The sequence below is a fragment of the Gymnoscopelus braueri genome, assembly GCF_963280865.1.
Source record: "Gymnoscopelus braueri genome assembly, chromosome: 19".
NCBI classification, from domain to species: domain Eukaryota; kingdom Metazoa; phylum Chordata; class Actinopteri; order Myctophiformes; family Myctophidae; genus Gymnoscopelus; species Gymnoscopelus braueri.
This window is the reverse complement of record NC_137621.1, coordinates 17,106,060-17,121,800: the sequence shown is the minus strand read 5'-3', so window position 1 is coordinate 17,121,800 and position 15,741 is coordinate 17,106,060. Positions and strand designations below refer to the sequence as shown.

At 40.9% G+C, this 15,741-nt stretch overlaps 1 protein-coding gene across 3 annotated transcripts in view; it reads right to left on the bottom strand.

Moving 5' to 3' along the window:
• LOC308074513 (sushi domain-containing protein 4-like) overlaps positions 1-15,741 on the bottom strand; it is a 96,209-nt gene that overhangs the window by 65,978 nt on the left and 14,490 nt on the right. For 2 of the 3 annotated variants that reach the window (XM_080413979.1, XM_080413978.1), the window contains exons 8-9: positions 14,112-14,590; positions 8,410-12,612 (exon numbers count right to left, since the gene is read on the bottom strand). In XM_080413979.1, coding sequence (XP_080270105.1) covers positions 12,587-12,612; positions 14,112-14,590 — 505 coding nt within the window. In that variant the 3' untranslated portion in view covers positions 8,410-12,586. Of the gene's footprint in view, positions 1-8,409; positions 12,613-14,111; positions 14,591-15,741 lie in introns of those variants that run through there. The other variant, XR_013932117.1, reaches the window with a different exon arrangement.

Here is a 15,741-nt window from a genome sequence, read left to right as displayed (position 1 = left end):
AGCGCTATTGGACACCGCATTGATATGAATGGTTGTTTTTGTCTGGGTTCTTCACGATATCGACCAAAAGAAAGCCCCTCGGGATCGACCGGTGGATCTTGAAACACATGGTTGCCCATCACCCCTTGCTCTAGAACAACTAGGTGTTGATGATAGCACATGGCAGGTCAGTACAGTAAAAGGCCTGATGCATACTGTAGGCCCAAGGGGGCGGGCCATGGACCTCATAGTGATTAACATCAACAGAAAATAGAATTTGAGTGGTTATGAATAACATTCTTTTAATGCACGGACAGGGTCTGATTATTGGCATTCAACATGTAATCATGTGGGGTGCCACTGGTCTAGCGGTTAAGGGGGCATACCACATAGAGCACCGAAGTCCTGACGTCATTCGTTCATCCCCAGGTTTGCGGAAGTAATTTCTCTATGGAGAATAACATTGGGTCATCTTAGAATCGTCTCATATAAGAATTGTGGTCCAAAAATAAACACCGCGTGTCGGCGTTATTGTCAGGGAGGAGGTTCTGTATAGTTTATGATAGTCAGTCACTTATATTTGATACAGTCTGTTTCTGGCAAAAATGTAACTAATTCGGCGGAAGTAACATTAGCGTTTTCTCACCGTCAGTTGATGCTTCATATCCATAAGAGTCAACCCGCCGGGGTCATGTGTTTATTTTTGGAACACAGTTCTTATTTGACGCGATATTCAATACGTCTATGGGATTCAGAACGGGGGTGGAAAACTGCAAACCAGGTAGACAAACAAAGGATGTGTAAATGACGTCAGACTTCGGCGGTCTATAGGCCTTATAGGCTCTAATGCAGCCTGACAGCGGGCCGCAGGGTTCGATTCCCGAACCCGACAACCGTTGCTGCATGTCCTGCCACTCTCTCTACTGTGTGTGCTATCAATAAAGGCAGAAAAGCCCCAAAAATATCTTAAACAAACAACAAAGTGATTATGAAATGTTACCACCAGAAGATCTACATACACAATCACCACCACACTGAAGGTAACGTTTTGAAACACCCAGTGAATCACCGTGAACACAGAAAAGTAACATTTACACAACAGCCCATCTGGGCGACATGAACAAGTTATTGAAGGTAGAGAGAGAGAGAGAGAGAAAAAAGGGCTCTCTGTTAAAAAGCCCTCTTTGTTTCTTTAGTTCTCGCCCTGTTCCCTTGGTAGCCACTGACACCACTGCCTCGGCGATGGCATTCAGGCAGTGACAAACACAGTCACACAGGCACAGACACAGTGGGGAAGCAACCCAATCACACATGAAACCAGAGGCCCGCCGATGGGGGGGGGGAGAAAGTACTTTCCTTAAAGCCTCATTTATACTTATTATAGCTGCAGTGGTGGAAAGAGTACTCAAATGTTTTACTTAAGTAAAAGTATCAATACCGCGATGTAGAAGTACCCTGTTACAAGTAAAATTTACTCCAGTAAAAGTACAAAAGTATTGGTATCAAAATGTACTTGACGTACCAAAAGTAAAAGTACAAAAATATTTGAAAATAGCTAGATCGGCTATTTTCAAATAGCATAAAATAGGGCTAAAGTGGTTAATGTATGTTTTACAATGTAATCATTTATATCTGGAAATTAACTAGTAACTCAAGTTTTCAAATAATTATAGTGGAGTAAAAGTACAATATTTGCCTCTGAGATGTAGTGGAGTAGGAGTAAAAGTATCGACAATTGGAAATACTCCAGTACAGTACAGTACTTGAGTAAATGTACATAGTTACTTTACACCACTGCTTAGTTGCGTGCCGGTGTCGTGCTCTGTAAATAGCAGATCTACAAGCTCACCAGCTTGTAGATCTGCTATTTACTGCATGCAACACCAGCATGCAACTGGTGCAACTGGTGCACCAGCATGCAAGTTTAAATGAGGTTTCGCGTGTCTCTGAGATACTGTCGTGTGTCTTCTCAATGACAAGACACTGCAGAGGATAGTTATTTTATGCTTATTCTCAGTTTTAGACGGTTTTATAAGCCTTAAAATGTGAATGAATCTTGCGTACACAACTGTGTTTACAAGTTAGAATTTTATATCTGCGTTGGGTAAGAAAGCTGATTTATATCACCTTTAGGTCCAATACGATACGAGAATTACATTTCTCATTTGATGATGGTATAATTTAACAGAAGGAACTTTGACCAACTCTCCCTCTCTGGTTGTCAACAGATCATCAAACAGACATCAAAATCCTGGCAACCTCCCCGCAGGTCCCATGCCTTAAAGTAACTTAAATGAATGTATACGTTCTAATCTTTTAAGCATCTTAGTAGTACAGTACTTGAGTAAATGTACTCAAGTTACTTTCCACCATACTGGGTTCGATGCCTTAAACCACTTAAACCCCCAGCATCTGCATTGTGTGGGAAAGGCTTTCACAGAAAAAATAGCAGATCGACAAGCTCACAAAAAAACCTGAAAAGACACTAGTACAGAGCCCTGAGGGACTCCGGTCGACCATATGTGGGGTTTAAGTGGTTAATAGTTGCTGGGTGCTGAGCAGTGGATAGAGGTTAAGTAAGGTCAGGAATACCGGACTGCAGAATAAATAAATAAAAGTTTACCATCAATAACTGTTCATGTTGTCAATATCAAACATTGACTGCCTGAGTTTAAATCACGGGCATTTGAGCTTTAAAAGCAAAACAGAACAAATGACACTCTGTGTAATAAAGTGATACAAGTGTTTCCTCCCTACCTTCATAGTTGTCCATGTCCTGCTTGCTTAAATCTCAGTCTGCCGAGCGTCTCTCCCTCCCCGATTTTATTATTCTCTCTCTAAACACACACGCACACGCACACACACACTCCCCATCCCTCCTCACATTCTTCTCTCTTGCCCCATTTCTCTCTGACCCCCCCCCCCCCCCCCATGTCACATGGAATCATGATCACATGGTATACAGGACAACCATGTGTACAACAGTTATCCTCTGATGCAGCATTACACCCACCACACACATTCTGTAATGAGCTAAATTTAACCCCAAAACACTGTAACGAGTGTTTCTCAAGGGTCACCCCAAAATTATTTTTTGGCCGAGGACCACCCATCTGAAAATGCTCAGTGCCAGGGACCCCCACACAAGAACTTTTTCTTTGGTTTTATCAACATATATATATTTTTTTAAATAGCCGATGTACAAGCCGGTGTATATAGGGTTAAAGTGATTAAAGTGATTTCTTTGGGGGGGACCCCCTGAAACTCCCTCAAGGAATCCTGGGGGTCCCCGGAACCCCACTTTTTGAGAACCACTGCAATAAAGCATGCATTGCAACCTCTCATGATAGCAACACATTTAACTGTGGCAACAAGCAGTTAAACAAAACTGACATTAGTCTGGAATCTCTTGGAACCTGCATTTCCAAGGGACGAATAAAAAAAAAAAGCCTCTGGTGATAAACCCCGCCCCATGTTTGCATACTGGGCCCTGATTGGTCCCTTTACTACTTCGGAGGGAGTGAAATCCAATCACAACTGAACGGGTGCCGGACCAAATCTGCCGAGGGAATACATTGTTTTTGCAACAATGGCACAGATTGGTCTGGTTTCCAGGCTAATGAAGCTGGCCCACATGAACACTACACCTTACCGTCTCTGTCCAAAGGTGACACTGCAGACCTCTCCAAGCTTCGAAGGCCCCGTCACACCCAGGTTGGGTGCTTGATCCTGTTTGGACACGGACGTGACAGTTAGCCTATGTGGAGGATTGTTGGTGCATTGTTGGAAGCGATATAACGGGTTACAACTATTATTTCGTTGCTCCATATTAGGTTTTTTTTAACGCCCTACTTGAACATACTACAGCGTCACACAAAAGCATCAAAAGTAGCAGATCCACAAGCTCGAAAAGCTTGCAGATCTGCTACTTTTGATGCTTTTGAATTTGAATCCTGAAAAGTATCAGTTTTGGACATAATGAGGTTTCCACCCGACTAGAGACGATTTATAAAACATTATGCGATGCCAATGTGACTTTTGTTAGCTCTGAGTATAGTGTGCATATGTGCATTACCCACCACGCCACCGTCCCGGGAAGATTGGCTGGGACATCCAAGTGCTGCATGCACACGGTGGAAATGTCCGAAATGGATTCAAACGAGGTCCGGCTTTGTTCCCTTCAACGTCCTATAGGAGCCCGTGGCTCACACACACAGACAGTCCATTGACCAGCAAACCTCCCAAGGTAACACACACACAAACACATGCACACAGACGTGCACACTCAGAAGAACAGGGGACTCGGGACACCCACACAGTGGACAGAGTACTCAACTCCAGAACTTGAGTCAAAGTATAGATATACTCCTTGTCAGAATTGACACAACTAAAAGTTGCTCAGTCACGTTTGTGCTTAAGTTAAAGCACTGGAGTTCTTGCAATAAAACAATAAATGAAGTATTCCAAATTGCATGCGTTTAAAAAAATGCAATTGATCAAGCGTGCATCATAATGTGAGTTGGTTGAATGATTGACTGAATTGATTGAAAAATGACTGTGTGCGTTGGATGGACCGACCCTAAGGGTCTGAGGGTCTACTAAAGGTCATTCCGCCCGGCCAAACGGGAGGGGATGTGTTTGTCCTGTCTTTGTTTGTGGAGAAAACACAAGAACCAAACAAAGAGTGTCACTGACAGAAACTTTCTGTACAACTCTTTGAATAAAGAAAGAAAAAAAAAAGAACCATATGTCAGAAGGATAAAGGCTCCGTCTTTCATTTTCACTTTGGCTTTCAGGGAATTGGAAAGTGGAGGGCGTCTCCTGTAAACACCTACCTAAATGCCACGCTGTGCCCCCTATGTGCCACCCCCCCCCCCCATCCCCTACCGTGGGAAAGCCCTGTTGGCATCAGAGGCCTTCTAAACAGAATGACATTGTTGCGGTGACACTGAAGAGGCCCTTCTATTCAACTTTGGCTTCACTCACATGTGTAAACACACCATCAATGAATATTCAGTGGTGGAAGAAGTACTCACGTTTTGTAACTTGAGTAAAACGTTGCAGTGTACCGCCTGGACCGCTGGCGTAGCGGTCCAGGCACCTAGGGCTCTGTGTTGAGCCCGACGGCGCGTCGCGGGTTCGAGTCCCGAATCACGACGGCCTTTGGTGCATGTCACTCCTCAGCTCTCTCTCCCCATTTCCTGTCAGCCTATACTGTCCTGTCAATAAAGGCATGAAAGCCCAAAAATAAATCTTTAAAAAAAGAAAAGAAAAAAAGTAGCAGTACCACAACATACAAACGCCCTGTTACAAGCAGTGCTGATTTTGTCGACTAAAACTATGACGGAAAATGTTCGTCGACTACATTTATTCAGTGGCCAAAACGAAATAAAACCGAAATAAGGTACGATGACAAAAACTATGACTAAATATAGTGACAATTTAAGACTAAAACTAGACTAAAACTAAAAACATTTCAGATGACTAAAAATATGTCTAAAACTAAATGGAATTTTATTCAAAAGACTACGACTAAAACTGAATATTTGCTGTCAAAATCAACACTGGTTACAAGTAAAGGGCATGTATTCACAATTTTACTTGTAACTTGTAACGGTTTTATGCTGCTGAAGTCCACGTGATTAATAATATATTATTTTCTCATTTTATGGTTTATATGAACCTGCTGTCAAAGGCTTTTTTTGTGTGTAGATTTATCCTTTTCCAAATTCCAAAAAATAAATAAATAAAAATTTGAACAAAGTGAAAATAGCCTTAATACAAGATGGTTGTGAGCTTGTAGATCGGCTAATTTTCCACTAGTTTGGGTCCCAGGGGGGAGACATCAAATTTCTCCTCCGTGTCCCGAGCTAAAAAGTTTGGGAACCAATGCTGTAGTAGAAGATCAAAAGAAGAACCTCACTCACAAGTTGAACGTTTTTCATTGTATGCCGCAGCAGCAGCAGTCACAGGACACAGACCAACGTGTTTCGGCCTGTAGGCCTTGGTCTCGTCAGTGTCTCACTGCTGCACGGATGCGACCCCCCCCCCCACCCCCAAAAATAAAGTGTTGAAGAATTTTCAAAGATAGCAGTCGTACAAGCTTGCAGTGCGGCACAAAGTCACACGCTACATGTTCATGTATATGTTGTATTTTTTAATAGCCAACATATACACGGATAAAGTGGTTTAAATGATTGTGACGCTATATCAAACTTTTGCTGGTTTGATTTCAGTTCAGTTTTAATAGTGCATAAGTAGTTTTAGTTTAACCCATTAAGACCTGAAGCCGATTCTACAAATGTCTTCTAAATCCCAACAGTATTCTGAAAAAAACATATGTTTCTATATCAGTGGTGCTCAAACTTTTTCATGTCAAGGACCCCCAAAATGAGATGTATTTGGCCGCCAACCACCAAAATGTGTTGTTCCAGGGACCCCCAGAAGCAAAGATTTGAGTTAAAAATGTTCGCTTTAAAACAATAAATATTCAAAGATTTGCACACATTTTCACGATTTAAAAAAAATATCAGATCTACAATCGCGTAGCTTGTACTCTATGAGCTTGTAGATCTGCTATTTTTGAATAGCCAAAGTGTAAAATAATGCTTTTTTATCTCAAATTAAAAAGTGACAGATGCGTTTCAGGTCTTAATGGGGTAAGGAAATGACTGCTTTTGCTGGAGTTTTTGATTTAGTTTTAGTGTTAGTTTGGGTTTTTCAGGTGTTATGAGGAGCAACATTTGTAGAAGCTGAAAAAGGTGGAATGAAAGAATGCAAGACATCAGATTTGATTTACAAAACATGTTCTTATCCTATATCAAAATTGCCTAGTTTGTTAAAAGTGCCACAGTGAGCAATGCCAGTAAATTGAGGGGTACAAACTAAAACCAAGTTGATTTTACATGCAGTTCTATTTAGATTTAGTTAGTTTTGCATTATTTATTAAATCTTTCATGTAGTTTTCCTTGTTTTTTTTACTTTTTTTTTACTTTACCTTTTAGTTTCAGTTAATTACAATACATTTATAATATCGTCATGCTTTCACCCTTGTGGAATTTTGTGTCAGTCCAGGAAGCTCTCATTAGTTCATAGTACATTCGTGGGACATAATCCCCTCTGCTTGTGGTAATTATGGAGCTGGATTTTCAGCCTGTGTAGCTGACTGTATTAGACTGTCCTGGCAGTCAGCTGATTGAGCCAGGCTGCTTCACGAGACATGTATCCACAGGCAGTCTGCAAAATATGCATTCTTCTGAATGAGCCTCCACAATGGAAGAGGTTTGAGACTATACAAGACTACAGGAACAGTAGCTTTTTTGTGTTTTGGGAAAACATTTTCTCAGCTTCCCCCTGGCCCTGGCACAAAACATTTTCTGGCACAAAACGTTTTCAGATGGGGAGTTATAGGGACAAATACATATTAATATGGGGGTCCATGACATGAAAATATTTGAGAACCACTGGTATAAACAATAATTAAAACATTTGGAAACAAGCCCAAATAAGCAACTATACTTTAGAAACAAGCCCAAAAAACGACACCCGCCAATAGTGATGAGCGGGTCGACCCGTAACCCGCGGGACCCGCGGGTCAACCCGCGGCGCGGGTAGGTCGAGTCAGGATTTCAGAGAAAATTATGCGGGCTGAGGGTGAGCGGGTCAGCCGCTCTCCACGAAAAAAAAAAAAAAAAAACCCTATTTTGACCAACATGCTTGTTTATTCAGCCCATGACAATGTTGTGCTACTGTAGACATTTAAAGGGACTTTGGGTACTTAAAAGAGCGCTATATAATATATATATATATTCCCACCGCGGGTCGCGGGGCGGGTTGAGCCATAGATTTATATATGGGTTCGCGGGGCGGGTTGAGGCGGGTCGCGTTCCGTCGCGGGTTGGGGCGGGGCGGGTCATGAAAAAACCCGACCCGCACATCACTACCCGCCAATATTAACAAGCGACTTTACAGAACAAGCCAAAAGGCGCTTATAATAAGCAGACATGGCAACACTGACCACCACCCTGGCTAAGAATCAACCTGGGGACCACTGTTCGGTTGGGTGGCTATAGGATTAGTTTTTTGGTATCCCATGTCTACATAATGTGTTATAAACATACTTATAATGCATTATAATCTGCTTATCACACTCTATAATTATGATTATAAGAACTTAACACTCATAATGCTTTAGAACACTTTTTTCTCATGGACTACTAGTGGCACATGGAATAATTTCAGATGGTCCATGGGAAACGTTGAATATTTTCCAACGTGTAAAGATTGTTATCTCTAATAATTGTGGAGAGGCGATTACAGTATGAAATATTTGTGACAGGCCTAGTAATGGAGATTGTAAAGCGCTTTGGGTAAAAGTCTAAATGCACCATTTATTACTGTAAATGTGTCATTCATAACGAGCCAAACACATTCAATGTGTACACCTCAATTCATATTTAATCAAAATTATCACATGATATATACAAAGTAAAATTTAACTTAATTTTTTTTTTACAAATATTAAAACAACATTTTTCCCAGAAAGAAAAAAAGGGTCCAAAAGGAAATGCAAAGGAAAGTCAAACTTAATGTTGACATTACGATAAGCTGTACAACAATAGTGTTCTTTTTTTTTTCTCGTGTTGGACTCACCCGATCATTTTTTACATCATCTCACATCACATGCCGACAGTTAAAGCCTAATTTAAAGCCTGCAGTACAACGGTGCTGCGTGCCCATAGGAACTACAACATTAACCACTAAAACCCCATATGGTTGTGCGGAGTCCCGCAGGGCTCCATACTAATGTATTTTCAGTTTTCAGTTATTGTGGGGAAAGCTTTCGCTCAAAATAGACCATCGACAGGCTCACAACGTCGCGCTTGTCGATCGGCTATTTTCAGCGAAAGCTTTGCCCACAATACAGATGCTGGGTGGTTTAAAGTGGTTAAGCCTCATGTTATACTGCGGATAAATCTACAAGCTCACTGTGTGCTTGTAGATCTGCTATTTTCGGAGGAAAAAAAGTTTGACAAATGTGAACTGTGCTTTTACTTTGTTTAGTTTTTTTGTATAATGTGATGTCAATAGTTTTGTACTTTCAAAAGTACAAAACTAGCAAAATTTTGAATAAGGGACTTTCACTTGTGACGGTGCGATCACACCGAACTTTAATTCTGCCTATGAGGGCGGATTCTGCCAATGCTTTTCAATGGGAACAGAGCGTTTTTTTTGGTTGCAGAAATCCGTCAATGGCAACAAACCGCTCCATTCCCATTGAAAAGCATTGGCAGAATCGGCCCGCATAGGTAAAATTCCCGTTCGGTGTGACCAAACCCTAAGAGAGTATTTCTACTTTGTGGCATTGCTACTTTTTTTACCTAAGTACAACATTTCAGTTGGCTGTGGGCAAAGCAACACCACTGTGTGACGCAGTCAAGTACAGCCGAAGCAGCAATGTGGAGAAAAAAAATCCTATTTTTAACAAACCTTTCCAAAGAATGGCGGAAGCATCAAAACGGAACCAAATGGCTGGTCAACAGCATCCTCGAGGTGAATATATCAAATACTCAATTTAGTTCTCTTTATTATAATTTTGTAAAACTTATTTAGAACAATAATAAGCCTGAATAAATTAAGTGTATTATTATTATTATTATTATTATAATAGTATTTTCAGGTGCCCAGCGATGTGTGCGACAAAAGCACTAGTAGTACAGCGGTTCTCAACCTGTGGGCTGGGGCCCACTGGTGGGCACGCGGGCGTGGCTGCTATTTTTTGAAGTGGTCAGATGGGTGGGCCGCGAATGCTTTCAATATTTTGATCCCTTGGATCCAGAAAAGGGTCGAGAGAGACACTGCTCTGGTGTTAACGTCACTAAAAGCTGTGGAGGCAATTAACACACATTCATTTTGTTTGAACATTACATGAAATTAAAACTCCTTAAGCCTGATTTACACTGAAGTCGCACGCTGGTGTTAATAAACAGCAAGATATACAAGTGTGACACGTTCTGAGCTTGTAGATCTGCCATTTACTGAGCACGACAACGGCACGCAACTAAAGTAAAACAGATGCTTCTGCATAGAAGTGGAAAGCTAAGGCCTTGGGGGTGGGCGGGTGGATGTGGATAGGAGAGTACACTGATCCCGTACATATACATACATCTTGGGGTCCTTAGTTGGCACAAAAAAGTTTGAGAACTACTGCCAGAGGGAGGGAGGGAGGTGAGGAAAGGACATGATAAGCCAGCTTGAAACAGTGAGACCGTGTCTGCCGTTTGTCCGTCCTAATTTGATATGATTTCATTCCTCAAAAGCAAATTGTTTTTAAATATAAATTTCCATTATCGAGATATAATTTGGTCTATTCATGATTTGCAATTTAAATCTGATGATATATATATTTTTTTTTTTTTGAAAAGATTTTCAAAACTCAAGTTTCAATTAGAGAGACACCACATGTATCTTTTGGTTATTTAAGCGGAAACTGGAAAATATATATCGCTCCTCTTATCTCCATATTTGAACTTTCCCCTCCCCGTAAATTAACGCCCTAATTGATCATACTACAGCGTCACACATAAGCAGCAGATTTACAAGCTTGTAGATCTGCTACTTTTGCTATTATTACATTTTTTTAATCCTTAACAGTTTTGGACGATATAAAAAGAAAACAGCTTAGAGGAAGGAAATCATATCAAAATAACATGCGACAGCAGCGCAATCATCTCATGTAAAAAAGCAAACTTATGTGGCATGACGCAAATCAACTACTAATTAATGAATTGATTTACACACAAAAAGCTAAATTAAACGTTTTCTTTCATCACCAGGGCTGCAACTATCGATTATCTTTGATAACTTTTTCGATGAATCGAATAAGCACAGGTTTTGTTTATATTTTAATAGAACGTTTTCTAGTAAATGAACGAATCGAAGAACCACTTAAGACCGATATTACCGTCACACAAAAGTGAGTGAAAATTGTGGAAATGCCAGATCTAAAAGCTCACAACGCATGTTCTAGGCTTGTAGATGTGCTATTTTCTTGTTTACCTTTTAAGGAATTTTCTTTTTATTTATTGTAATTTTTTTTATATTGTCAGAATTTGTATACATGTTTTAATACTATGTATGATATATATTATTTTATATTATCATAACCTTTTAGTGTGAAATGATTTCTAAGTATCATAATATTCAATATTTTTTTTTTTTGGACAAACTTGATAATATGATAAGGTGAGGATTTCTTTACGTGTTGTTTTCTAAACTCTACGCCTTTAATGACATGCCCAAAATAGGGAACGGTTATTAAACTATTAATTTATAATAAATTACCAATACATTTTTTTTTTTCATTTTTTTTAAAATCATCGATTAGTTCGATCAACTGTTGCACCCCTACTCATCATCAAAGTAGAAGAAAGTGTTGTGAGAGTGAGAATCACGTCATCCTAGTAGGTTTCCTAACCTTCATGCATCATTCCTTATATGGCTTACAGCGGTCCTCAAACAAGGACCCCCGTAACTCTGAGAAGTGTACAAATGTTGTACTTAAGAGTTACAGACGTGTGAGGGTCCATTTGGAGCCCCACCCCCTCAAGAAACGAACCCTGAGGGTCCCTTTACCCCACTTTGACATCCACTGGCTTACATGATGTGATATGTTTGCAGCTTTATCCATTAATTTACACAAAAACATTGTTCATCCCCCAAAAGCCATCAGAACTCTTTCCCTTACTTTTTTTCTCTCTTTCTTTCTTTTCCTTTTCACATTTCCAAGCTAAACCAATGGTTATTTAAAAGAAGCTAATGGATGCGTGTGTGTGTGTGTGTGTGTCTGTGTGTGTGTGTCAGACATTGGACGTACATAATGTAACAATTCCTATAAAAGTTTTAAGCATGTATGTACATACGGGTCCCCCCTTCCCTCCCCCCCCCCCCCCTCTTTGCGATGGCGAACTCGTTCAGAGCCACCCACAGCGTCGCTCAAGGCTCTTTTTGGCTACAAAGGGGTTAACCCAGAACCTGCCAGAACCCGGAAACTTTACAGAACTATGAAGTTCCGTCATATTACTATAATTATTATTTTATTATTAATTTAGGGTAGGTTGTTTGTTTTCAAAAGTGTTCCAAAAATAGCTAAAATAACAGATCCACAAGCTCACAGGTGAGCTTGTGGATCAGCAATTTTCTCTATTTAAAACAAAAATAAAAAGAGAAATGGACCGCTTGCCTCAGAACTCCTTCCTGAGCAGCGGCCTGAAAATTTGGTTCAGAGAAACCTGAAAAAAAAACGGGACGCAGGGCAAGCGGTACGTACGGAAAACGAATCCAGAACCCAAGAGATACCGTTTTCAACGGCACAGTTTCACTTAGTTCTTGTAGTCGAAAAGAGCAGGTCGGTTCCCCCCCCCCCCCCCCGTTTGAAGTGTCGTCCCGGTCTGTGTTGACAGCTGCTGTTGTAGTGGAGAAGCTTTTTTTTTAGGAGAGAGCCCTCTAGCTTTAGCAGGTTCACAGACACGCTGGTAGGGGGGGGGTGGGGGCGGGGGGGTCGGGTCTCTGGTACAGTATATCCTACTGTAGGGGGCTGTGGCGTGCTTCAGGCCTCCTTCAACAAAGGCATATCTGCAAAGCCATAAGCACAAACAAACCCAGCATCAATATATGCAGCACCCCATGGAACAAAGCTGAGTAACATCTCGCGAGTGAAAATGTAATGGTGATGTTTAAGTATGATCATTCTAAACCTTACGTTGCTGCTGTTCTACATACTGTACAGCCAACCAGTTGGAAGAAATCACAGATTGAGGCTTTAGCCTTTTGTTTTCAAGACATTTCTGAGACCATTCATGTTCTATGGAAGTTTTATGAAAAGATGTATTCTGTTGCTAGTTTGACCACTTCACTCTTTAATCTTAAAATAACTAATGACCGAATCTACAAGCTCACGACACGTCGCAGCGCGCTGCGACGTGTCGTGAGCTTGTAGATCGGCTATTTTCGGTGTTGAGACATTGCTTCCAGAGAAGACATGCTGGCTTCTATGGAATCCAAATGACTGAGAACTTTAATCCATGAGCACCACAGCAAAAACAAATCTCACCACTAAAAAAATGTTTGTAAGGCCGTCCCTATAGTATCGCATAGGCAGACGACTATTCCACAATCTCTGAATACTATGGGTGTGCCGATACACTCATTTCATGATGCACTATATTGGGCTCACGATATCGATAAGATATATATTTAATAAAAATAAATTAAAAAAATCTAATTATCATCAACATTGGCCATCTTCAGTTTAACACATTGAGTGCCAAAAACGGTCCGGACCGTTTTTGAGAAGCCATGCATTGTGTGCCAAAAACGGTTATGACCGTTTTTGGGGAAAAAAATAAAAAATAAATTAAAAAGAATTTTTTTATTTTTTTTTATTCACAGCACCAGGAGATATCATTTTTCGAAGATTTAGACTCCAATCCACTTCCTGGTTAACTTATGACTTCAAAAGCCTGTATCTCGGCTCCTGTGTACTTTTTTTCTAAAATATGTATTTTTGACTATTTTCGACTATTTTCAACTGGCTGCAACTATGGAGCGGATTACCTAATGTTTTTAATTTCTTTCCCCCGATTGTACGAGACCTCTATGTGTGTAATGAGGGGATCACCTTGAGGACGGTGATCACTGAAAATATTTTGTGACTACTTGAAAAAGGTAAAAAAAATTGTTAAAAATCCAGGCACCGACTGTACCCTGTTTTAAAAAAGCCCTGGCACTCAATGTGTTAAAAGTGCTTTATTTATAAAACACAAAAAAAAGTGTTTTACACACAAAAATAAATACAATTATACAAGCTTAAGGAACAGGTGAAGTAAGTGTTCACTATAAACCCCTTTGTTTCAGAGGACACACAGAAAGTAATAACAAATTCAGTTCAAAAATGAAACTCTTCAGTTTTAAAGTGTCAGAGGACACAGAGAATATTCCATGACTTTTCAAAGGTACAGTAAAACCGCCGTTTTCGCTGGCAAGGGGACCCGGAGACGGATGAATTCATTCATTCATTCATTCATTCCCGGCAGTGAAAGAGTTAACTGACTTGGATCCATGCGTGGTCTCACCGTCAGAGTAGTCCATCTCAGAGTCCAGCAGCAGGGGCAGGCTGTGTTGGTCGCTGCCCGCGGAGAGCCTCCGCTGCGAGGGCTCCGCCGCGGCCGCGCCCGCCACCGCACGCTCCAGACCCCAGCGGGAGGAGGAGGAGGACGTGGGTGAGGGCGGCGTGGGGGAGGAGGAGAAGGAAGGCGAACGGGGGGAGGAGGAGGAGGACGGCGGCGGTACAGGGTGGACCACGGCCATCTCCGAGTGCTGGCGGCTGAGGGACGAGGAGGGGCCCGCCTCCTCGGGCCCTCCTCCTCCTCCTCCTCCTCCTCCTCCTGGGGCCTGTTGGCCCTCCTCCTCCTCCTCAGACAGCACGATCTGCACGCGCGAGTCAGAGCCGAGGGCAGTGCCGCCGCTCACAGCCTCCTCGTAGGTGGGCAGGGTCACCTGGACCCCCTCCACCATGATGGACACGGGGTGGCCGCTCACCCCCTGCTCCCTCCTGGGGGGCGGAAACAGCACAACTGGTCACATAGGCAACGATTCACTCAACTCACCATATGATTCCAATCACAATACGATAATTTTTTTTTTATCAAAACACAAAATTATTTTCCAGACGAATGCCAGAAATTTTCTTTTTTTTAAAACCCTTTAAGACCTGGGACGCATCTGTGTAATTTTTAGATTTGAGCTAAAAAGCATTGTTTTACACTTTGGGCTATTCAAAAATAGCAGATATACAAGCTCGTAGCGCGGCACCGAGTGCCGCGCTACGAGCTTGTAGATCTGCTATTTTGAAAAAAATCTTGAAAATGTGAGCAAATCTTTGAAGATATATTGTTTTAAAGCTCCAACTCAAATCTTTGCTTCTGGGGGGTCCCTGGAACAAAATATTTTGAGATGGGGTTCAGTGGCCAAATACATATAAGTTTGGGGGTCCTTGACATGAAAAAGCTTGAGCACCACTGATATAGAAACATACGTTTTTCAGAAAACTGTTTAGAAGACATTTGTAGAATCGGCTTCAGGTCTTAATGGTTCAAATTATTTTTCTTACACAAATCCAGTATTTTCTTCCCTTTTTTTTTTTACAATACTGTTTTCTCTCATCCTCTTTTCAATACAGTAGTAAATTACAAACTTATTTTTTAATCAATTCTCTTACAAAGATCCTGTATTTTCTTACTAATTTTTTAATGCGCCTTTTGCTTTTTGCAACGCGATAGTTTTTTTTATTAAATCGATTTAAATTGTCACCAGTTTGAATCGATTTGAATTGATTTAGGATAAATCGTTACATGCCTACAGTCACAACGGACCACCAGGGTGCTCCCAGTGACTCCACAAGTCCTCAGATATTTTACTTGGAACCCATTACACCCATTCAAATCCGGGGACGCAGCTCTGTCATTTTAAGATTTATTTGGCAATTCAAAAATGTTTTTGGCTATTCAAAAAGCTCATAGCGCGGCACCGAGTGCCACACATGAGCTTGTAGGATTTTTTATTTATTTTTTAATCGTGAAAATCTTTGAATATATATTTTTTATAACAAACATTTGTAACTCAAATCTTTGCTTCTGGAGAGTCCCTGGAACAAAATATTTTACAATTGTTCGCTTAATTTTTTTTATATATTTAAAGATTTGC